Here is a 26,565-nt window from a genome sequence, read left to right on the forward strand (position 1 = left end):
GATTTAATTATAATTTACAATAACTATATTTTGTGTTAGAGGTGTTAGAGACTTTTTTTTTCAGAAATTTGGATACAACCAAACCAATATCTTTCAGTGGCTTTTTCTTTATTGCAATTGCAAAGTAAAGCAATTAATCTATAGATGCAAATAAATTCATCTACCAATATTTCTAAGGTTTAATTTAAAAAGTTATGATTATAGGAATTAAGTAAAATAAAAGACTAAAGTACACATTTGCTTTTTAATTACAAAAAATGACTCTAGTATCCTATATATATATGAAATTATGTGATTTTTTAGTTTCATTTTTTTAAACAAATTATATTGTTTTAAACTCAGGCTTATAAACAAAATAAGGCTAAATGACCATTCAGCAATTATTTACTAAGGCACCTATGAATAGACAAGAGTACAGGATATTAATCTGGAACAAGAATTAAACAAATTAGCCAGAGGGAGAATTAAAGAACTGTGACCTTAGAAATGGACACATGTGGCCTTATTCCAACCTACCTCCAGGAAATCATCATCCAGTTTGTTCCTCCTAGGAGTTGCTTCTCTGACATGTGTGCTTGCTTTCCATCGCATTCAATCTCATTCAGAGCTCCTCTTTGTGGGGTGTAAAAGGTGCTACATCAAGATGGTGAGGACACCATCAGACACTATTTGCTCACTTACAGGTTCTATTTCACTTAATAGTAATGCAGAAATATTATCATCATGGTCACTTAATGGTAATGCAGATGTGTTTGTGAATCCTCAAAGCTCATGCATCTCCATAATACTTTTTAAAATCAATGACTCTTATCATAACCAATCGTATGAACATTAACTAAAGCACCAGAGGAAATGCATTCCAGACCTAGGTGTTTTATGGAGCATCTAGGTTTGGAAGATAAAGTCCTTCCTTTAGAATAGTTGATGAGAATAGCCAAGGTGTATTATCAGCATATTCCATTAGTCCATTTGTTAAATCTGTAGGTAACAAAGTAATACATTTTCCTTGCTTTTCCCAGAGAACATAGCATAGGACACAGTTCTAAGGGGCTTTCCCTGTGGTGTTTCATGAAAAGGGGGTACAATCATCAGATAACATGCTAAGATGCACTATAAGTCACCAGAAGGCATATGTATCATACCATGTGTGCCAGACCTATCTGATTCCTGAATCAATACAGAGCAAATCCTGGGACCAGGGTTTCACAAAACACACTTTGGCAATTGCTCAAGAGTTCTGTCAAAATATCATTGTTTGCTAGCATGTATACCTATAAGAAAAAAAAAATACATTTTTCTAAAGAAATTATGACCTTCCATTGTATTTTGATACATTCTAGAAAATTCCATTTCCCTTTTGTTCCTCGATGACTTTTTCCTTAAAACCTCATGTGACTATCTTGTTCAATTTGTCCAAGTTTTTGAAATCAAAATCTTGAAAAAGTAAACATGTTTAACATGTCAAGTTTTTTTCTATTGTATTTTTTGTTTCCCATAAAATAATTATCTGTTTTTTTTCCTTTCTTTGCTTTTTACACTGGGTCATTTTGCTTTATTTTTCCTTCACATGTTGCAATTGAGAAGCGTACAGGCATAGAGTATTAAAAGGTGCTGTCATTTTTTTAAAAGTGACAATTAAAACAAGAATTAAGCGATATACGTGCTAATCTGAAAAATCAAATGCAACACAAATAAAACTTTCCACCGTCCACGCCAAGAATATATACCCCTGCAACCTCAAATTATTCTGGAATTTAATACCAAAGTCATACAAATCCCCAGCAGCTGTTTCTCTGCCAAAATTTCACAATGATGATCAACCCTTTTTATGCCCCCTCTTGCAAGAGTATTCTTCAGTATGTGGACAAAACTTAGAAATGCCAGCTCTTAGTCTTTACTATGGTCTTCAAAAACCTTTGTGTGGTTGAATTGCAACTATTTATCCCTAACATCAGGTAATTTGATTTTTTAATTAAAAATCTATTATAGATTTAAAATTTTATTATTGTTCTTGTGCAAGAACATTGTGACAGCTTTGATCATGTTGGAAAGGCCCCTAGCTCCAATTTCAACCCAAGGGTATTCACGTACCTACTGCTGTTGACCATGGGCTGTTGGAACCATCAATGAACTACACAGTTGTGTTGGAAACTTATTATAAGCCCTGATTCACTAAATACTATTTCCAGCCATATATTTCCACTTGATAATGCAAACTTAGAAAATTGTATTTAATTAATAAATTTATTTACTAGTTCTTATAGGAGAACTCAAATGAATTACAACACTGTCCCAAATTTCATTCCATTTTAACATATCATTGCTGTGTTTTAGATCATGAATATTCCCCCGAAGGCCTATGTTAAAAGCTTGGTCGCCGGCTGGTGGTGCAATTGTGAAGTGGTGGATCCTACTGGAAAAAAGTTAGGAAGCAAGGGGGAGTATCCTTAAAGGAGATGCCAGGACCCTGGTCCTTCCTCTTTTTCTTTGCTTATCAGTCAACTGTGAGAAGAGCTGCTCCTTCCACCTCACACTCCCTCCATGATGTACTGTGCTTCCACTGGCCCAAAGCAACAGGGCCAAGTAACTGTGAAACTTCTGAAATTGTGAGCCAAAGTAAACTTTTTTTCTTTATAAGTTCATTGTCTTTGGCATTTTTCCACAGTGAAGTGAAACTGACTGACACAACCATAGATTTTTACCTTTCAAAGGAATTTTAAAAATTACCTACTTCAGAGGTTCTCAGACTTCAGTGTAAATCAGCATTACCTCCAACACCATTAAAACCCAGATTTCTGCTTTCATCCCCAGGGTTTTTGAGTCAGCAATCTGGGAAGCAGGGTAAAAATTTGCATTTTTTAACAGTTCCCAGGTAATGCTAATGTGGTTGGTCTCAGGACACATTCTGAAAGGCCCAGTGGTAGAAAGCCCTTTCTATCTGACCTACACTGGAGGTTTCGAAGTGGCCTTCAACTTAATCCATATGGAGTTCTGGCTGGAGGAGGGAAATCTTGATTACTCCCATCCTTGGAGTGCCAAGAGGGATGATTAATCAGTGCTCCCCTGTTCATCAGGAGTTCTCTGCAGGGACCTAACAACCATTGTGACCTCACTGCCCCTCCGGGATCACATTTTTCTCAACTTTTAAAAAGTTGGTGCATTGTAGTTGTACATAATGATGGAATCTGTTGTTACACATTCATACATGCTCCAACCAATATCACTCCCCAGCTCTCCCCAGCTCTCTTTCCCCTCCCATCCTCTCGTCCCTTTCCTCTACTGATCTCCCTTTCATTTTCACACAATCACCGCTGACCCCCCAACTCAACCTTTCTCTTCCTTTTTCTTTTCTAGTTTCCACATATGAGAGAGAATATATAACCCTTGACCTTCTGAGTTTGACTTATTTCACTTACCATGATAGTCCCTAGTTCCATCCATTTTCTTGCAAATGACATAATTGCATTTTTCTTTATGGCTGAGTAAAATGTATACATAAGGAAAATGCAATTTTATATATATAATTTTCTTTATTCATTTTTCCACCTAGGCTGGTTCCATAGTTTAGCTATTGTGAATTGTGCTGCTATAAACATGGGTATGCATGTATCTCTATAGTATGATGACTTTAATTCCTTTTTTTATTTTTTATCTTATTTATTCTACTTTGTTATATATGACAGCAGAATGTATTTCAATTCATATTACACATATAGAGCACAATTTTTCATCTCTCTGGTTGTACACAAAGTAGAGTCACACCATTGGTATCTTCATATATGTACTTAGGGTAAGGATGATCTCATTCTACCATCTTTCCTACCCCCACACCTCTCTTTACCTACCTAAAGTTCATCTATTCCTCCCATGCCCCATTATGAACCAGCATCCTTATATCAGAGAAAACATTCAGCATTTGGTTTTGGGGGATTGGCTTACTTAGCATTATATTCTCCAGCTCCATCCATTTACCTGCAAATGCCATGATTTTATTCTCTTTTAATGCTGAGTAATATTGCATATAGACCACAATTTCTTTATCCATTCATCTACTGAAGGCTATCTAGGTTGGTTCCACAGTTTAGCTATTGTGAATTGTGCTGCTATAAACATTGATGTGGCTGCATCCCTTTAGTATGCTGTTTTTAAGTCCTTTGGGTAAAACCGAGAAGTGGGATAGCTGGATCAAATGTTCCATTCCCAATTTTCCAAGGAATCTCCATACCGCTTTCCATATTGGCTCCACCAATTTGCAGTCCCACCAGCAATGTATGAGTGTGCCTTTTTCCCCACATCCTCTCCCAACCCTTACAGTTGTTTGCATTCTTTTAAAAAAAAATACTTATTTTTTTTAGTTGTAGTTGGACTCAATATCTTTATTTATTTTTATGTGGTGCTGAGGATCCAACCCAGGGCCTCGCACGTGCTAGGCGAGCGCTCTACCGCTGAGCCACAACCTCAGCCCCTGTTTGCGTTCTTAATAGCTGCCATTCTGACTGGAGTGAGATGAAATCTAAGAATAGTTTTGATTCGCATTTCTCTAATTGTAGATCAGTTGTATATTCTCTTCAGCAAAGTGTCTGTTCAGTTCTTTGGCCCATTTATTGATTGTGTTATTTGTTTTTTTGGTGTTAAGATTTTTGAGTTCTTTATATACCCTAGAGATTAGTGCTCTATCTGATGTGCAAGTGGTAAAAATTTGATTCCAAGCTGTAGGCTCTCTATTCAACTCACTGATTGTTTCTTTTGCTGAGAAGAAACTTTTTAGTTTGAATCCTTCCCATTTATTAATTCTTGATTTTAATTCTTGGGCTATTGGAGTCTTATAAAGGAAGTTGGGGCCTAATCCAACATGATCAAGATTTGGGCCTACTTTTTCTTCTATTAGGCTCAGGGTCTCTAGTTTAATTCCTAGGTCCTTGATCCACTTTGAGTTGAGTTTTGTGCATAGTGAAAGGCAGAGGCTTAATTTCATTTTGCTGCATATGGATTTCCAGTTTTTCCAGCACCATTTGTTGAAGAGGCTAGCTTTTCCCCAATATATGTTTTTGGCACCTTTGTCTAATACAAGATAATTGTATTCATGCGGGTTTATCTCTGTGTCCTCTATTCTGTACCATTGATCTACAAGTCTATTTTGGTGCCAATACCATGCCTTTTTTTTTTTTTTTAACTATTGCTCTGTAGTATAGTTTAAGGTCTGGTATAGTGATGCCTCCTGCTTCACTCTTCTTGCTAAGGATTGCTTTAGCTATTCTGGGTCTCTTATTTTCCCAGATGAATTTTATGACTGCTTTTTCTATTTCTATGAGGAATGTCAACGGGACTTTAATTGGAATTGCATTAAATCTTTATAGTGCTTTTGGTAGTATGGTCATTTTGACAATATTAATTCTGTCTATCCAAGAACAAGGGAGATCTTTCCATCTTCTAAGGGATGACTTTAATTCTTTAGGATAAATACCAAGGAGGGATAATAGCTGGGTCAGAAGGTCGTTCCATGCTAGTCTTTTGAGGAAACTCCATACTGATTTCCATAGTGGTTGTAAAAATTTAAGAGTCCTACCAACAGTATAAAAGTGTTCCTTTTTCTCTACTTCCTGTCTAGAATTTGTTATTATTTGCATTCTTTATGACTGCCATCCTGACTGGTGTGAGATGAAATCTCAATGTAGTTTTGATTTGCATTTTCAGGGATCACATTTGAGAATCACTGATGTGGTTCAATCTTCTCATTTTAAGAACAAGGACATAGAGGTTTAGTCAGGGCAGGTGGAATGACCTGTGAGCTTTTGACTCAGGAGGAGGACCCAGGTGCCCTGACTTCAGGTGATTCCACATTCCCCCCTGCATTCCTACTTATCTAGCTTCTGCTGATGAATGTGTAAACATTTCTCAGCATTGGACAGGATCAGCAAGAAACTTTTAAAAACATTTTCTCTGCTGATTGGAAAGATTGGCTTCTTCAGTTATTGACTCCCTTCTCTCTTCTCCCTAAATGTGGAAAATTTCAACAGAGCCTTGGTTTTGCTCTTGGTGAGATTAAGCTCTATGTTTTTTAACCTATGTTCAATTTTATTAATGGGAATTTCTCAAACGATCTATACAACAACTTTTTATATTTTCTTGGCTTACGGCTCCTAGAGGTAGTGGTTCTTATTGTTAGCTTAATGTTTTTATAACAACCTATAACCAATATATTTTGTGAGCACAGAAGGATTTTATTTACCTTTGAGCATTCTGGTCATGTTTTTTGCTTTCTCTTTCATGTACTTAACTTCTGCAGAGTCGTATTTTCTCTAATAATTTGGACTGTTTGTTTTTCCTAATGGTGTGGTTCTCTTTGGGGGCACTGAAGCTGCAGCACATCCAATATTGTGGCCGAGTCACAATATTGGGTATTCACGTACTTACTGCTATTGACCATGGGCTATTGTGATGTTCAGAGTCACTTCTTTAACCATCTGCCAAAAGTACCCCTGTACTCTTTTCAGTGAGCCTTCATGGGCATTAACTTAGGGCTGCATACAGACATCCACTTAAGAGGCATGTGACATGAACAGAAATGGTATATCTGATTCTTGCTGCAAATTCAAGAAAGATGTTGTTCCAAGATTTAGTGACAGACCAACAACATATGGGTTGATTTCTAGTGGTCCTTGGGGAAAAAAATAACTTATGGCCCAAATGTAGTATTGTTTTTTGGGAAGAGTAACATATCCTTTGATTCTTGAACAGCTGTTCAGCAAATAGATTTTATGAGGCAAGCAAGCCATTATGCATAATAATAAAATTCAGTAACAGCTTCAGGAAGCCTTTCCATTTGATCATGGATTGATGAGACCAAGATATTGTGCATAACATTTGTTACAAGCAGTTTTTAATAACCAATGTGATTACTGAGATGAAAGGAAGAGGAGGCGTATGTTGTGTTCTTTATTAGTGATAAATTGAATTAGAAGGACTTATGAGAAATTTCTTGAGCTTCAGTAAAAAAACAGAAGCTGTGGAAAATATGCATATTCAAAAGTAAAACAATCCCAAAGTAAATAAAGGACTTCTATCTATTCTAGGATGATTCTCAGAAATCTGAGCTCTTATTATCAACTAGTATAGCCTTTCTAGTTAATAGATAAAATTAAAATTTAAAAAGTCAAGGCTTGGTCATAACATATGAGCCCAGCCATAGATATGATGGTGGTCCCTTATAATCTATCATCATAATTTTTTTGTAACAGAACATTCTGTATTTTAAACAATGATGGCTTTGTTTTTATTACTCAAATTTAATTGTTAATTTTTAGCCAGTCAGCAGTTTAAATTTCCCTTCATATAAAATAAATGAAAGTATTGTATGATTTGAGGACTGTCAATTGGTGTTGCTTCACAGGTTACAAAGCTGGTGAGGCTATCTTCATAATATTGCAAAAAGATATGTATTTAGGTGTTTTCATAGCAACAGTTCATAGGAGAACAGCTCAGGAGGCTGTGTATACACATGGCAATAACACATGCACAACATTCACATATGTACTTCCTAGTTTGTTTCCTACCTTATTTTTCTGCCTTCAGAACTCAGCTCAGAATTTTCCTAGATTGATCTTCTGCCCTAACTGTGCTCTGGATATTCAGGGGGGTTTCTGATGAACCCATAACCTTGTACTTTTTCTTCTGCTCTAATTGCCTGTCTTCTCCCATCTGCCTAGTTGATCTGCAGTTTATGCAGGATTGACCTCCTGTTAACTCTTTGATGAAACTTCTCTGACACCCCCTACTCTTCCCTCTACTGAGCTAGCCAGCTCCCCAATGTTTCCGTGGTTCACTGAGTTTACCTCTCCCCTGGCCTGTAGCCACCAGATCTTAATTATCTGCCTGCATAACTGTTACTTCCTCCCAACATCTGAAAACACTTTGGGAAGAAACCACACCACCCAACCTGACATGTAGTTGATGCTCAGTGTTTGCAGAATAAATGAATGAATAACAAACTACTTCTGTGCACAAATTTAACCAGGGAGCTGAACCCCTCCTTTTAACAAAGGGCAACCTCTCCCTCTGTCATTACTCCTCGAAGCCTCCTGTTCCCCTTTGCCTCCCGTCTCATCCACTCTCACCCAGACCAACTGAGTCTCCAAAGTAGTAATTTGCCTTATCTCATTATCGGCTGTTTTCTGCCTTCCACTTCAAGTTCCCCAAATATCAAAAGTGCCACACTAACAATTCCACATACACAAAATCCTATTTCTGTCCTACACATCTTTAACTGTGCTATTCCCAGAGGTCGAGAAGCTTTTTCCTCTCCTATTCTTACCTCCCCACCCATAAACTCCTAGTCATCCTTTAGGACTCCCTTCCAAAGAATATTCCCCAGGGTCTGGACAGGACCCCCTGTCTGGGCTCCCTGTCCCTTTTTCTTACAGGACTGGCTAGGGAAGGTGAGGAAAGACATTCTTGTCTTATTCACCTCCATACCTCTGGCATCTGGCACAGAGCCTGCGCCATGGTTACCAGGAAACAGCTGATGATAAAAAATTTTACTGAAGCCTCCTAAAGGCAGAAACTCAGAGGATAGGAAAGGCAGCAGAACACAACAGACACTAGTATGGCAATATGTAAATCAATGGATGTGTAACTGATGTGATTCTGCAATCTGTATATGGGGTAAAAATGGGAGTTCATAACCCACTTGAATCAAAGTGTGAAATATGATATATCAAGAAATTTGTAATGTTTTGAACAACCAACAATAAAAAAATTTTAAAAATAAAATAAAACTCTATGAAATTAAATGAGAAAAAAAAAAGGCAGAAACTCAGCCTCAGCTTTCTCTCAGTCCCTCATCCTTTCTTGTCTTTCTTCTGCCCTGTGTAGCACCTATTTTCCCTTATAGAGACTCAAGTAGTATTTACCTTAAGTAAATTAGGCATGGGTGAGTAAAGAGTGTATTGCACTTTTCCATAGCTTAAAAACTAGAATCATACTAACTGCTGTACCATGGCAACAATTTACTTCTTAAAAAAAATTTTTTTTAAAGGATTGCCTTTTTTTTTCTTTCATCACAGGAGTGCTCCCAATCACTTGTTTAAACTGGATGATAGAATAAAAAACACGGAAAGAGTAATTTTCAAAATATCAACAAATTCACCTAACTAATGTGCCATGACAATAGGCAATTGGTAAAAGTAGCACTATTGTATATAAGTAAGAAAATAGCATGAAACTCCATAAAAAGATGGATTTTTCAGGTTATTAAATGGAGGACTAGACAGAAAAGGAAATGAGATGTGCAGGCTTGTAGTAACACAGTATTTGTCTACATATAACTTGGGTAAAATCTGATTTAGAGTTGGTGTGTTTCCATAATGCTGACCTCTCTACTTCAAAATCAAATAAATGTATTGGGTTAAGTTGAAAGCTAGTTTCTTCCCTCAGCTCTAGGCTTGACTGTTTTATCAGTAAATTTAAAAATAAAAAAGAAATGCATCTCTTTGGAGAGCTTTCTAACGGCTTGCCACCAAATCATAGTGTGTCGGCTAGATTTATTTATTTCCTCCTCTCCATCTAGTGTCCCTGAGCACCCTCAGTGCAGATCTCATCAATTATCCCACATAACTTGGACCCAGGCCCTCTGCAGCATCTATCACTCTCCCCAGTGTATTTCTAGAATACTCCCCAGAATGTCCACATGTGCTGATGGACAGTCACCTATGTCCATCTGCAATGATATCCAAGCTTTGCAAAGCTACCTGAGTGGATCCTCACTTTTAACTCTGGACTCAATGACCTTCAGGAGCTACAAACCATCTAAATACCCAAGTGGCTCAATACACCCTCATTAATACCTTCAATGAGGCCATATAAGGGGAGAGAGTGCAGCTCCTTAACTAATGTCACACTATCACCTAGACTCCAAGCAGTACTGCTCATGCCCAGGAGTACATAAAGTCCATTCTCATCTGGAGAGAGAGCCCCTTTAGCTTCAGCCCACCATATACAAAGGGCTTTGTTTCAGTTCACAAGCCTGGACTGGAGGATGTAGGCTTCATAGTCACTCCACCTCCACCCCACACTCCAAGGATTTCTTTTTTTAAACTCAAACCATTCACTGCAACCACCCAGCTTCTACAATAATCAACTCAAGAGCTGTCTTCCATATATGAATGCCTTCCCTCTAAAACTGTTTTTTTCATGAATCTCTACAAGAAAGGGGATGCTATTAGATAAAATAGTCGAGGAAAGTGTCTCTAAGGAGATGATTTGGGAGAATGAGATATGTGAATGGGAAAAAGAGTTCTAGAAGTGTAAACAGCAAATGCAATCCCCTGAGGTAGCTGAGGATCAGCAAAAAGGCCAGTGGGACTGCCCTGGAAGGAGTAATGGAATAAGGGGACTCAATCCCAAAACATCAGAAGGACCAAAAGTTCCAAGAAGTAACAAAGGTATTATAACAAAATTTATCTGGGGCTTCTGATATGCCAGGAACTCTTGTGGTGTTTACCTAATGTGTTGACTCTAATAGATAGATGGGTAGATAAGATTTTTTTTTAATGGTGCTAGAAATGGAACCCAGGACTTTCTGCATACAAAGCCCACACTCTTCACTGAGCTGTGTTCCCAGCCCTGACTCATGTACTTTTTTCGACAATTCTATGAAGTCATTACCACTATTTCCATTATACTTAACTAAAGAAACTGGGACACAGAGACAGCTAGCTAAGAGCAGCCTTGGAATCTGAATTCAGGATTCAAGCTACTAATCTTTACACTATGCTGCTTTCCCTTTCAAAGTAGACTGGACCATTCCTTCCAATCCATATATCTGTGAAAGTCTGATCAAGGTCATGTGCATGGACTAAGTTGCTCCCATCAGGTCTGCTGGAGTTATGCAGACCTTACAAATAAGGGCTGGGTCCCACAAGACTGTCATTTCAGATGCCAATTGCAAGTAGCAGGACCCCAGATTACCCACATTTCTGTCCAACTTGGCTGCAAATCAGATGTCCCCGCCATCACCCCATTTATGTACAGTAATTTGCTATAATGGCTTACAGGACTCAGAGAAGCATGTTTACCAGTTTATTATAAAGGAGACAAATGAATAACAGATGAAGAAATGCACAGGGCAAGGTCTAGAAGGTTCCTGAGTGCAGGAGCTTCTGCCCTTACGTAGTTTGGGGTGTGCCACCCTCTCGCCTATGTAAGCTCCTATTGTGTAGGGTGTCATTATGTAGGTATGACTAATTGGATCTTCAGTCATTGTGAGTAATTCAACTCTCAGTCCCTCTCCCCTTACTGGAGGTTAGGGGCAAGTCTAAATTTCTGACCATCTAATTACATGGTTGGTTCCTTTTGCCCAGGGCCCCCCACAATCCTGCAAAAGCCACATTATTTGCATAAACTCAGGTGTGATTAAAAGGGACATATGGATAATAACATGCTTCTCTTACCTCATCACTCAGAAATTCCAAGGGTTTAGGAGCTCTGTGCCCAGAAAGCGGAATGATAACCAATGTATCATTATGCCACAAAATCATAATGTTTCACCCAGGTCCCTCAGAGTTCCTCTTTTCCATTTGTTACTCCTACCCCTTTGTTGGGCTTTCAACAACCAGCACCTGTGGTTCTTTTTTCCAAGGACTCCTTCAGGTACCAAGTTCCAATTTACAAAAAGAGCTAAGAGACAACCATGGCTGGGGATTGCCAACCCTCATCTGCAGTCCAGGAGCTATTAACAGATGACTGTCAGGTGTGGAGGGTAAAAGCCCAGCTTGCCATGGGGTGAGATCACTCTGAGTCCCAACTCATAGTCCAACACTCCCTGAAGAATTAGGGTTCTGTTCTTCCCTATCCTGTTTCTTAGGTAATTTAAAAATTTCCTCTGCCAGCCAATATGGAACACTAATAGCAAATTAGTGTACTTGTAGTTTTTCATAAAAATAAAATATAATTAATTCTAAAATTATATAGAAATCAATATGATTTTACATGGACAAATCAAAATATTTTAGGAAGGCATTTGCAATTTGATGTAGTGTTTGGGTGTGGGAGTAGTTTTAGGGGTAGGGCTAGGGAATGAACATGTGTAACTATATATTTGAATAAAAAAATGAAAACATACATGAAATTATGTCAGAAAACCTATGTAAATGTATATGTTCTCACAAACAGAGAAGCTTCAGTCTATCGCCCTACTGATATTTTGATTCAAATTTGTGCCATGGATTCATTGGTGAAAATATATTGATATATATAATATTATAGGTAACTATATAAATTCATCTATCAAAATATCTATGAATATTCATATAAATGTAAATAATTTTACCTGTAAAGGCATTTGTGTTTTGATGTCGTGTTAGGTGTGGGAGTGGATTTAGGGGTAGGGCTAGGGTTAGGGTTACACGATCATGTGTACCTATATATTTGAATAAAAAATGAAAATATACATGAAAGAAATTTAGGATTTTGCAGTGCCTCAGAGTAATCATTGCAAATATCAAGTCATTCCCAACCCCAGAGACTCCTCTGCAATGAGGAGTCAGTGGTGACTCTTGACTGGCTGACTAAACTACCATGAAAGTAAGGGGGGAATCTTAGCAGGATAAAACACACATTAAGTAGATCACTGAGAAGACTATGGCCACCTATCCATTTTTTTGTATACTGGTATTTCCTTGACCTTTTGTTTGTTTGTTTGAGAGAGAGAAAAATTTTTAAAATATTTATTTTATACTTTTCGGTGGGACATAACATCTTTTTTTTATTTTTATGTGGTCACAACATCTTTATTTTATTTTTTGTGATGCTGAGGAGGATCAAACCCAGCAACCTGGGCATGCCAGGAGAGCACACTACCACTTGAGCCACATCCCCAGCCCCTTCCTTGACCTTTTAAAAGAAGACTTAAGGGCAAGAAGTGGAAGAATTGGTTTAGTTTAAAAAGTCTTAAGGATTCAAAAGGAATGTTTGTTTTTTCACACACATGGGTAGAGGAAAAGTCAATGTCTAATATATGCAAATGAATTCAAATTGTCCCATTTGTTTCTGGATAGCCACTGTGAGTCATTTTGGACCTTAAATGAAGAATAAGTTGTGATAAATGCATTTGTGAATATCCTCATTTAAAAACAAATGGCACCACAGTTCCAGAGTTCTAAATTGAAAAGTTAGTAGCAAAAAGAACTGCTCAAAAATCCATACTCTATAAAATCCACATAGTTCATGAAGAGAATGATAGAACCATAGATCATGGGCAATTATGCTCCAAACAAAGATTGTGAGCCTGATGCATTCATAAGGCCCTCCCAGAATAAAGGCATAAACATAGGAATATAATATCACAGCCAAATTGTCTCATTGTATTGTCATATTTTTGTAAATGAGATTCATAATAATAAAATAATATGATCAGCATTTTTTCATGAAAAATATTATGAATACTAATGTTCAGATTCAAAAAAACAAGTTTTTTGCCAGGATGCAGGATGTGAGTCTTTCAGAGAAAGAGGATAAGGCACGACCTGTAGAAGAACACTCCTCCACCCGGTAGTGATGGCATTTATGGGGACATCTTTACATTGTCATACATATGATGTCATCAAAGAGTCCTGGGGAGACTTTATTAAAAGTTCTTTTTTCTTCATCACCATGCAATGTGTACAGGGATAAAGAGATGCACAAAGCATATAGATTTGGAAATATGGGCTTACTCTCAATCTGAGGTAAGCACCCAGTATCCACATGAATAGGGAACAGAGAAGTAATTCATTACAAATCTTAAGGGTATTATTTTTTAGTAAATCTTTTTTTTAATGCTATCACCATCAAATCAGCAACTGTGAGACTATTTCAAAATATTTTGACATGAAGCACGAATTAAATTCCAAAATGAATGTCCTTATGTAACTTTAGAAATGGAAACTAAGGTTGAGGATAATGTACTATTAAAAAGGCAATGTTCTCTTGTACTGGTCTGTCACTACCAATCTTGGCCTCAGAATCATAACACTGCCCCTAACCTCCAATAAAGGGAAAGGGGCTGAGAATTGAATTACAATAACTGAAGATCCAATTAGTCATGCCTACATAATGACACCCTACACAATGGGGTTCAGAGAGCTTACATAGGCGGGGAGGGTGGCACACCCCACTAATGAGCAAGTCCAATCAAATAGCAAATCTCCAAAATAAGCAAGAGAGCCATGTTTTAAATACTGTTTTTGAATACCCTCCATTCTAAAATACTTTAAAACAGCATTTATCTTTTAAACCATGAAACTCACCTCATCTAATTACCCATTGTGTTAAGTGGCTAATAACTTCCTTCAAACAGCCCTTTAAAAAAAATGTAACATAGAACTGCTATAAAAATACAGAATAATTATTCTTGATCATGTAATTTCCAAGGTAAGAAGATATTTATGGGGGTGAGTCCTAATTATGATAAATTGATTAGTTCAAAATTCTCATGCACAGCATGAACTCTGAGAATATTAGCTAACATGTATTAAGAAAATAATATATGCCAAGTATTGTGTTCTCAAAATTGGCCTCATTTATTTAATTCTCATAATAACCCTGTGGGTGGTATTATTTTTACACCCATTTTACTCATGAGAAAATGAGGCATGGTTTACTTACAGTCACAAAACAGGATTGTCTTGCATCAGAGCTATACTAATGGATGAGCAGGAGGAAGGTAATATTTGGAGTTCTACTTCATTGTGACAAAACTATTTTAAAATTTTATGTTGTTATTTTATTCTGTAAAATTCTAGGGGAAAATGTCAAGAAATCAGTGATTCTATGAGTGGGTTTTTAGACTAGCTGCAGATTCCAGAATTGTAGTTTTATGTATTCAAGCCCAGAATCCATTTGGATGTAACATAAGAACTCTTACCTTCTGCAAATCCTTGCTTTGAGAGCTTCTGCATTTATAAACAAGCATGCACCAGAATTCAGCACGTCTTTTGAGTTGATCTGCTGAAAATGTGACTGTATAATACAGTCAGACTTCATTTGGGCCATCCTTTGCTGGTTAGGTACATTGGCAATGAAAGATCTGAAGGCATAAATCTGGCAGCAGCTTCAAAATATCCAGTTGGCCCTGGAACGTTAACATGCTCATTATGTGCATTTATTGTGCATGGGTTTGCCGCTGTCTAAATCTACCCTGAGTCTCCAATCAAGAATAAGTATTGATAGGAACACTGCTAATATGACATGACTGGGGACAATACAGAGTGACATGACCTGAGGTGATGAGGAAAACACTTATGGTTTCCTGACTATCCCCCTCCCCCTCCCTGCCACTTATCTTAATGCACATTACATCCCTGCCCCAGCAGTCACAGACAGAAAAGCCAAAAGGTATTTATGAAGCTGCATCCATCGACACCACCCATGATTCACCTGAAATGCTATCAGCTACAAACTGACTTGTTTCCACTGTCCACTATCTATATGCACCACACTCTGTGTTTGTAGTTCTAACTCTAGAGTTAGGGGCCAGCAAGGCATTGCCCCAAATCCCAGATACCTTTCACAAAGACCTACCAGGAAATCAGATGGGAAGTAAGAGAGTCATCTGAGTTGGCATTTGCTCCATAAAGAGAAAAAGACAACAAAAAGAACAAATTAGGTTTCCACCTAAGACCAGGATATAGAGGAATCAACAGTACAAATAAACAAACCCTGTATATTTGTGATTGCTGAAGCAACCTTCCAGAGCACTTCAAGTGTACCCATTTCTAACCCACAAACACAAAGATTCAGAAGTACATTTTTAAATACATAATTTGCTGTATATACAGAATGATTATTTAATCCTTATGCAATACCTGGATTTTCAGCAAATACCGGGGACCATAGCTGAAGTAATGTTCTAAACATGGTGAATTCTCAATCTCTACTATTGTATTATATCCAGAGAGTATAATTCCATAATTTCCTATATGAGCTTTTGATTGACCTAGATATTAGAGAAAAGTCCTACAATTACTAAAAATATTTTCTCTAAATTAAATAGGAATGACTGCTTGGCTTTTGTGAGCACTCTATACGCACGGAATTTAATTTTTTTCATCCAAAATTCAGGGACAAAATGGCCTATGCAACACGAAAAACATATTGCACATAATTTAATCTTTCTTTGAGTTAAGAAGCTTATTCTGAGATCTCCCTGAAACTCAAGAATTTCATTATGATTTCAACTTGATTGCATAAAAGAAATGTGAACACAGTATTTGGCAAGTGATCTGAGAATGGAGCACCCACGAACAGTGTCTGTGCTGCCAGTGGCAGGTCCCCCAAGCAGTCTCCTGACACCAGGACAAAAGTAAGAGCGATAATACGAACTCTTCTCACTTTCGGTAGTCGAACTAAACACAAAGTTTTCTCTCAGCACATACTATTACTCACTATGTAGACACTCTATAAACACAGCCAGAAAACCAAGACAAAGGCCAACCTAAATTTTAAATCCCACGGTGGCAATCTGGGATAAGACAGGGTTTCTCTTTAGACCAAAGAATGAGATTTTATATATATATATATATATATATATATATATATATATATATATATATATATATATATAAATAATTGTTCTTGATTTTTAGGAGAGAGATAAAGGCAAAAGGCAAAATAATGAGCTTAAAATGGATTTCCATTTCTGAGACAATGTGCGAGGTCAATGGAATTACTGTAGAACTAGTTATGTAAAACTCAGTTGTAAGTAAATAAAAAAACAAATAAGATAAGAATATCACATTAATGAAAAAATAATTATTAAATTCTGATCCCTTTTCATTTCCTCTGATAATTAGTATTTTCTTCCTCATCAGATGATTAAAAGTGTAGAAATTAAGTCATAAAATATATTTTGAGGGAAGAGGGAAAGGAGAGAAAAAAGAGAGGCTGAGACAAAAAATGAAGAATTTAAAGAAAAAAAGTTAAAAAAAAAAGAGGAGGAAGAAGAAAAGCATTTTTAGAAGAGCAACCAGAACTTGAATTAAGTATGGCATTATTTTTTTTCCTACCAAGTTTTAGCCTTGGCAGGTTTCTGCTAAAATGCAGGAATTTCATGGATGTGGGAACTGGTGATGGAAAATGCATTATTATACACAACAATTGTTGTACTTGAGAGAAACTATATGGGGAAAAAATAACACCCTAGAATAAATACAAATGAAATTCATGTATCAAAACCAATACTGTGAAAATAGTTTAAATGTTTCTTGAATTTATATCTAGTCATTAACCTAAATGCAGATTTCAGTTCAAGCCACACTTCTGCCTCATGGTCAGAAGGCCTGAAAACCTGTGGCGTGGAAAATTGGCAGGATAAAGAATATTGAATTGGTCTCCATGGAAAAAACAGATTTTGGCAGCCAAAACCTCCTCCCTGAGCTGGTCTCTCTCCCCACTCTCTTTCTTCCTCTTTGTTTTACCCTTGTCTCAGTAAAGAGGCCAAAAGAAGACCATATATTAGCTAACACAGCAAGTAAAGATCAACTGACTGTTCACTAAAGGATCTTCTCCTTGACCTTGAATCCCATAGTCAGAGTAAGCCCCCCCCCCCCCCCCCCCCCCGCCAAATGTCCTAGCCCTGGACTCATCCTCTGAGCACACAGATTTCCATTTCTAGTAACTCTGACTCCCCTTAAAGAAGAAAATGGGCTGGGACATCTGCCTCACCATCAACTCTAAAAGAAACTGCAATTCTCCTGTGGAAGTGACGAATCATTCACAAATCTCCCTACCACATCCTATTTTACTCCCATGATTATCTCAAGAAAAGCAGATCATTTCCTGAGAGTTTTATTTACTCTAGAGGACAAAATCCAGGGACTCCTCCAAAATCATCTCTCTATCCTCCAGGTTCATACTCATTCCCCCTGGGACTAGCTTTAAGCCCACACTCCACCAAGCAGCCCACTTTTGGTGGAGGTTTTTCTTCCAGCCTTGTTTCCGTTCTTCCCCAAGCCTGGAGCTTCCAAGGGATTCTTTACCAGGCCCCGCCAGTGGGTTTGGGGCCCTTTGCATGAAAGAATTGGGGCGAGAACTATCTCCCCCTCCACGTGAATGTTATGTCCGTGTGCTATGCCTGTGCCTCTCAGTGGTTTTCACCCTGATCTTTTCTCTCTTTGCAGCTGGTTAATAATCCTCTAGCAAGTCAGGCCGCAGCGGCTGCAGCAGCCATGGGCTCCATAGCAAGCTCACAGGCCTTTGGCAATGCCCTCTCCAGTCTTCAGGGGGTCACAGGTCAACTAGTTACTAATGCACAAGGACAGGTGAGTGGGAGATGGGAACAAGAGTGAATTTTTATGGCAGATTGAACTCGGAAAGGAAATGAATTTCTTTTGCATGACAGTGATATGTAACCGCATCTATCTGAGGCAAATAAATAATGTTTACTAGGAATGTCAAGAATAGGAGAAGGGTTGGGAGGTGTTTCTATATTTTAGAAGCAAGATTTTTCTTTCCTTCCCCGAGGATGTCAAAGTTTTATTTTGTTTTTATTTTTATACAATGACTCATGTTATGACCTTAGTTGAAGAATTTAACTCTCGTTACTGGGGCATTCTTTGAAACAAACAAACAAAAGTTAAATTTAAAAATAAAATTTCAGTTTTGCTTTTTTATTTTGCACTAAAAAAAAACTTGGATATAATAGAGGAAACTGGTAAGTTTCCTTCCCTGATTGCTATAGATTTCTAAACAAATCTCAGTAAAGCCAACTTCTGGGTGTAGGGGAAACTAAGGAAGAAGTCCTGTAAAAGCGACAAAAGGATGAGTTAGAAAGATGCCAATTGCAAGTCAGCCCTGTGGCCCTGACCTCTTGCTGATTCTCCTGTCAGCTGGGTGGTCTTTTTCTTGGGTGTAGATTTTCTTTAGTCTGTCAGAGCCAGTTACATCCTCTTATCATAAGAGTCCATTCCTTTCCATGGCTAATGTGCCCATGTCATGTTCACCAGAGCTTCGGATAACCCAAAACACCTAAAAGGTGCATAAATACAAAGCAAGTGGAATCTGACCATATTGAGGGTATCTTCCAATGGAAAGCCTGACCCAGAACCCAGCTTCACTGTTAGGGTACGTGCTTCTCCAATGTAGCTGCTTATAATCAAAAAACATGGGGAGCTTACATCCTCATAAAGATTTTCTCTCTCAGAGTTATTTATTTATCCTGCAGTCTGTTTATGTACTCTGCTTGGCCTGCTATGTGGAGAGCAGGAATTGCAATGTCTTAAACCCTGTTTTTTTTATTTTACATAAAGAGTAAACAAAGATGCATTATAAGCTAAACCATCTTCATCTATGTCCCAGTGAAAGAAAAAGCTGACCTTGTTATATTTCCTGGGCGGGTACAGGATTGTCCCGTCAGAACCCGGAGGGCTGAACGATGGAGCTTGTCAAAGACAGGCCCCATGTAATGAATCATCTTATCACAGGTGCACACCACACATATTAAAGGAGGGTTGTATGAACACTGTGCCCTCTACAGTAACCTTTCAATGTCTGCTTTAACCCTTGTTCCAATCCCTTTTCATCAAAGGATCATTTTATGCAGCCAGCTCCAAATGGAGGCTCTCAAAAGCCTATTAAGATTTCTGGAGGGATGAGGTTGCTGGGGTGGAGGAAAAGTTGGTTTTAATATCTATAACTCATATTCACATGAGTTCGGTCCTGGAAGATGCTTTCTAGAGCTGTGCCCAGAAATAGAACACCCTCTTTCACTCCTGCCAGGTGCATGGTCCTTGAGATGTAAATTTTAAGAGCTTAAGATAGGAACCACACTTCCCTGAATGGGTATTTCCCTCTGATTTTTCTGTTCCAACATTCAAGTAAAATGCACTACCATATTCTACCACTTGAGTATTTGTGATGGGTAAAATGCTTTATTATGTAGAAGGAATTTTTAGGAGTTTATTTTTCTGAAGATTTAATGGCTGATCATTTAGCCAGTTACAAATTCTCAGGGACTAGAGTTACAATCTTTGCTAGCCTCTGAGCCCAGGGATAGCTCCCAGCCAAAAGGTAGCCAAGAGAAAATTAGAAACTCTGCTATGGTATTTGATGTAGTAAACAAACCTCTCAAAGTAGAAAAAAAAATTACATTTACAGAGACACTAATCATGCCCATTCATGACATCTTGCCTGTATTTTAACATATGTCCTATGGTATCTTATCCACCTCCTAGTACAGAAAGAGTCCTAGATTTAAAATACCTCTCAAGCAGATGATTTGGCCACATTCATGAAACACTATTTTTTTTGTCTTAATCTTTGTAATATTTGGGAATAAACACAGTCATTTTCCCAGAAAAGGGTGCATACCCTGCATCTGTTGGCACAGAGATGCGTGTTTGAGCCTTTGAAGATGAGGTAAACAGCCTGTAGTCAAATTATACCCAAATGATACAAGCAAAGATTATTTGGTTTATGTTGTATGTGTGTGTGTGTGTGTATGTGTGTGTGGCTTGTGTTAGGGTGATACAAAAGGTAAGAATACATTAGAACCAGGTTAATACAATTAGCCTTGTTCAAAATAACATGGAAACTAGAATTACTATACCATTTCAATTTCTTAAAAGTCTCCAAAGAATTTTCCAAGAAAAGGTATAAAGAGAAAACTCTTATAAATTTAGAGACTATTTTACTAGAGCTTTTGAGGTCAACTGTTTTTTTTTTTTCTTTCTCTCTCTTTCTCTTCTTTTCTTAACTTTTGAAATTTGCATTAAAATCTAAACCTATGTTTGAAAAGCACATTTTTCCGGATAGTTATGCTGATTGGTGAGGTTAGGTGTGTATAGAATATGGACATTGACCAAGGTATCCTGACTAGTGAAGGAGAGTCTAGTTCTCAAAGAACCCTTTCTCTTTACCTATACACTGTATTGCCTTTTGCTGCATATGCAAATCAAATATGGTTTGATTAAGAAGTGGGATAATTCTATTCCAAAATGCCCTGATCTTCACTCTCCACCTGCTAAGATTCTTTTGGCTACTTGGAAACAAAAGATGGGATTGCCCAGTAGGTAAGAACACTGCCTTTGAATCCAGACTTACTTGGGACTGCCTCTTCCTGGTCTTATGATCTTGGGCCAGTGATATAACCAACCCAAGCCACAACCTCACCCTTAAAATTCAAATGGAAGCCATGTGAAACAGTCATACCTCCTGCAACCTGTGCTAGCCCCTGACACTCAGCACAAGTGGTACCACGTCTAGTGCCTCAGGTGGGCAGATGCCCACCCCACGTGAGGAGACATGCCAGAATCTTCCTTTGGGGTCCTGGCCTTCCACTCTCAATAGGAAGAAATCTCACAAACTAGCAGTTTGTTTCCCCATCTTGGAATCTGTGTCTCCATTAACTGTATTCCAATAAACTTAGATGGGAAATCTCACTATATCAAAGGGTTTTTATTTCTGCTCCCATTTTTTTTTTTTTTTTTGGTTCACCAGAACCAATAATTTGAGCAAATATGAAAGTAAAACTGTCATTTCTATAAGTTCTAACTTTTCCCATTCATGTACCATTAATTCAAAAGGCAGGCACTACTATTTAATAGAGTTATTCATTTTAACAGAAATGCTACATTCTAAGTCACAAAGTACATGTCTCACCCAGGAATGTTAAAAGGTTTTAAAATTAGGTCAGACTCAGCTTTAAGACGGGAAGGTAGCAAATGTCCTTCTGGTTATTAGTGGTCATAAAACTGATATTGGATATGGCATTGCTATGAACACAGACAGTAGTTCTCTTAGTGGATTGGGAGTTCATGCAAGAATTGGTAGGCAATGGGATGAGCACTAGACATCTCTAGTGAATCTTTGAATCCCAGGTTGGCCAATAGCTAGCTCTATGACCTAGAGCAAATTCCTTGAGCCGTCTAAGCCTCAGTCTTCCTGACTACAAAATAAGGATGATAAAATCTAAGCCCCTAGATTGGGAGCATTAAATACAATCATGGGGGTAGGGAGCCTACCACAATGCCTGAGTTCACAGGCAATAAATGTTGACCAGAATTATCTTTTTCATCACCACTTAGAGTTTTGTTTAGCATTTTCAAGAAAACCATATTTGATTTGCATATGCAGCAAAAGGCAATACAGTGTATAGGTAAAGAGAAAAGGTTCTTTGAGAACCAGACTCTCCTTCACTAGTCAGGATACCTTGGTCAATGTCCATATTCTCTCTGTGCCTCCAGAGAAAAGCAGGGATAATAATGACACCAGCTCTAGGATTAAAGTGCTTAGAATGGAGTCAGACTCACAATCTTCTCTCAATGCTATCACTCCATAAATGCTATCTATTAATCAAGATGATACGTGTTTTCAGTTCATAACTTCACATGAACCTGTGTGAGTATCTATGTGTGAGGCATTTGAGAGAGTGAGAATCTTAGTAGTAAGGCGTTAAGTTATTCTAAGGAAATCTCATCTTTATTCTGGATAGTTCAGCAGTGGGTTGGGGGAGTGTGAGTGTGTTTGTGTGTGAGTGTGTGTGTGTGTATGTTGTGTGTTGTGTGTGTGTGTGTTCCTAATACACATTCAGTGAGTATGTTCAGAATTTGGCAAGTAGATTTTCCATCGATTTGTTCAGCAATAGAATTGGCTTCCCTTGTGCCCCTGGCAATATCTCCTTATTGGCATTATTACAGAAAAGTAAAAGCAAATGAAATTTTATTTTATCCTGGGGTTAAAGAAAGCATTTTACATTTTAACTGAAGCTGAGAATGTTTCCTGATGAAATTAAGTCCTCGACCACTGTGAAGTTTCCTTAAGTGGTAGCAAGTAAACTCCAAGACCCCCTCCCCTTTTGTCTTTAAAGAGCCAGTCAAGTAAAAACAACAACAAAAAAACAAGTAAACAACATTATTTTTAATGTACAAATAGAATAAAAAAGGTAAGGAGACCCATACAGGTTATTCAATAATAGACAAACTATAATATGACTAAATGTTGGCTGAGCAGAATTGGTTTGGTGAGACAGAAGGATTTGCTGTAGCAATGTAGGATAGAAGCTGCCTTCTAAAATGATCTCAAGCTGATGAAAGAAAAACTACCTATAGCCTATGCATTGTGGCTTGTACAAACCATTGATTTTGACTCGCCTGTATTCAACTGCTGTGGGCTAGAGAAAGGTGTATGGAGAAGCAGGAATATCACTAGCACTTTATATGTACACACCAACTGTCCAATTATCACTTTAAAATGTGATTTTAAAATATATATCTTAGAATTGAAGAAACATGATGTTTACATACAGATACTCCTCTGAATTGTAATAATGAACTAAATAATATCTCCAGAGGGCAGCAGAGTAGCTACAAGCATGGGTTTTAGCTACAAAATACAAAACACTGTCATTTTTTAGTTGTGTGGCTTTGGATAAGTTATATAACTTTTCTGGGCATTTGTTTTCTCATCAATAAAAGGGAAATGATAAGGCTTCTCACATGTATTTGTCGTGGGGTTAAACTTGATAATAGGAAAAGTGCTTAGCACAGTTCCTGATATGTCTCATGCATTTAATAAATTATACCTATTCCCTTTCAAATGAAAAGCCAGCAGTTGACCCTGCTATGTGCCACTGAAATAATTTAGCACATAATTTAAATAGGAAGATGGGAATCTTTTAGAGCAAATCACTACAAGATGAACAAAGATAAAGTTATAACATATGCTATTCTCAGCCAAAGGATTGAGAGATAAATGAATGTATTCAATAAGTGTCTATTGAGCCCTCTATAGGTTTTATTAGATCTGCTAAAACAATCTACAAAACTATAGCTGCACAAATTTGTAAAACTATTTCCAATCCCTGTGGAAAATAGTATGTGATTCTGACCATGTGACCAAAGCAAATGAGGAGCATTGAACATAATGGGCCAAAGCCAATTGACAAAGAATTTAGGGAATTTCATATATATTGTTGTATTTCTTTTTTAATGGTGACATGCATAAAATGTATATCAACTAACTGTACAAAAAAAAAACCCACAAAACATCCTGTTTACATTCTCCATATTAGTTTCATTTCTCTTGTTCATTTTTAAAAGAAACAAAAGTTGGGCTGGGGATTCAGCCTAGTGGTAGAATACTTACCTAGCATGCATGAGGTTCTGAGTTCAATCCCTTCTCCCTCCCAAAAAAATTACAGACAAACTTAAAATTGATACCCTTTCCTCCCATTCCCAAAGTAATTACATTGATAAATCGGTGACTCTTTTCCATGCAAGTTTTGAATTTTTTTTACTACAAAATATTGAGAAAGCAAGATACAAACTGCATACAAAATGATACTGTTTTTAATACAGAGAAACAATAAAGTATATTTAAACATTTTACATAAATAAGAACCAAACCTATTTTATTGAAAGTTCAGAGTTGGCAACTGTGTGTTTTCTCAAGAAGATTATGAACAGAGCAATCTATTTACATAACATGCTTAACTAATGGTTTTGGCTATATTTTCCAAACCAAAACTTCAAAGAGTCTGACAAAAGATTTTAATTTCTCATTTGCAAATGTCATCATATGAAGTTTTTTATATATAAAAAAGGTATAAAACTTAAATCCCATTGAGTGAATTATATTCCAAGCAGCATTTTTTTTAGAGAATATTTATAAAAATCTGCTCTGCCTAGAGACTGGGAAATATATGTTTGTGGGGTTACTAACATTATAAGAATTTTACCCAGGCTTCATTGAAGTAATAAAGATAAAACAACAATAATAAACAACCTCGATCTTTCTAATAACATATCAAATCTGCCCTTCGAGCCCGATTAAGAGCTTTGTTTCCTCATTTCAGAAGAAGCAATTGCATTAATGCAGGTTTTCCTTAAGTGTGAGCCTTATGAGCCCCTCTAGAGGCTCCACAAACAATGATTCCCGGGTCAAATGAGCTGCCCAGCTGTCTAGCTTGGTGCCCACCACAAACTCAGGTCCTGCGTTGCAGAGACTCGCGTGGCTTATTCTCCTGGGTGGAGATGGGCAATCGGGCCACCCCACGGAATTTAACTTTCTTAAACCCTCTTTCCCCAACCCAACACTTCACAGAATTTATACTCTCCGAGCAGGCTTTAGAAAAATGCTACGGGAAATAATTCACACTCATTCTTGTCCATGGTTTTTAAAATGCGAAATATTCATTTAAATCAGAAAAGAACTTCCTCCTAAGGAGGTTTGCTTTGCAACACGGGCTTTGCTTTTGTGCTACTGCTTTGTTGCCTACTTATTATGTTTCAGAAATAAGGGGTCTCAGACCATTCCAAGAACTCCCTGGGACTCATAATATGCAAATCGAGTGCAGATTAATGTGTGGTTGTCCCAAGGCCCATGCTGAAAAGACGCTCCCTTTGGAGTTTTGTAATCTGCTATATGACAGGTCAGAAGTGGAGTCCAGGGAGGCAGTTGATGAATCAATGAAGTCCAGCTTTTGAATCCTTCCCATTCTGAGTTGTGGCCCTCTTGGGTAAATGGTGCTTTTGAGTCTTGATAGCAGTGATTCTGCGGACTCTGGACTTCCTGGAAGGTTTGGCCACCAGAGCAGCTCTGCGGCTGCAGCCAACACGCGGTACTGATCAGGGTTCAGAGCCCAGCAGCTCCACCAGCAGAAGCACAGCGCAGTCCCTCATCCCTGAACAATAGGCAGCCTATTGTTCATCCAGATCTCCCCAGAGCTGCCAAAAGCTTCCCCTCTCTCCGCCTCACGCTCCACCCCCTCATTCCCCACCTCCATTTCCGACATGTAAGTATCCTCAGTCCAAAAACCTGTTCGACTTAATTTTTAAAAGCCTCTTCTGAGATCTTTCTTTCCACCCTTCTTCACCAGCAAAACTCAGTCGTGCAACTTGTTATGTGCAATAAAATGGGTGGGCAGGAATATACAATTTTTAAAAATCCAGTGTGGATTTTGCCCCTGGAGATTGAGAGGACCAGTCTTTCACCTAAAGCAGAATATTGTGCAGTCATTTTTCCTGCCCTGATCACAACAACGTTTTGTTTTGGTTTTCTTTGCTTTTAATTCTTCATATTCCTGCAAATAGGGAACTCTTTTCTCTCGTGTAGGCCTCTCTGTCAAGACTATTGGCACATCCTTTCTTTCTGAAGAATAGGAGAGGGGTCAATTAACTCCTGAAGGATCCCAATTAAGAGCTATAATTCTAAACAGGTAGTAACTTAAAGACGCCATTTATAGCTCTAGTCAGAACCACCTTTTTTTGAATGCTTTTTCACTAGCATATTTGCACTCCAATTACTGCATCCTTATGGCAAAATTCTCTCCCTAATAATAATCATGTGACTCATTTCAGCATGCTAAGTTCTTTAACCATGTTAACTCTTAGATGAGTGCTAAGTTTTATCTGGATATTCCCTTGGGCCAAGCAACTTCTAGAGAAGAACAATGAAAATAATATCTCCCCTGCTCTAAGCCTGCATCATGGGATTGGTGTCATCAATAATCCTCCTGGAGCAATTCATAGTTAGGTTTGATTATCCCAGCTGTGCAACTCTCAAGATGCCCAGGGTTAAGTGACTCCCTGGAATAAA

The 26,565-nt window shown here is 37.8% G+C and overlaps 1 protein-coding gene across 1 annotated transcript in view; it reads left to right on the forward strand.

The window, feature by feature from the left end:
* Pou6f2 (POU class 6 homeobox 2) overlaps positions 1-26,565 on the forward strand; it is a 470,336-nt gene that overhangs the window by 401,947 nt on the left and 41,824 nt on the right. Inside the window, exon 6 of the mRNA XM_027939714.3 lies at positions 18,153-18,293. Within this exon, the coding sequence (XP_027795515.3) occupies positions 18,153-18,293 (141 nt within the window). The remainder of the gene's footprint in view (positions 1-18,152; positions 18,294-26,565) is intronic.

This window comes from Marmota flaviventris, chromosome 1, assembly GCF_047511675.1.
Source record: "Marmota flaviventris isolate mMarFla1 chromosome 1, mMarFla1.hap1, whole genome shotgun sequence".
Lineage (NCBI taxonomy): Eukaryota > Metazoa > Chordata > Mammalia > Rodentia > Sciuridae > Marmota > Marmota flaviventris.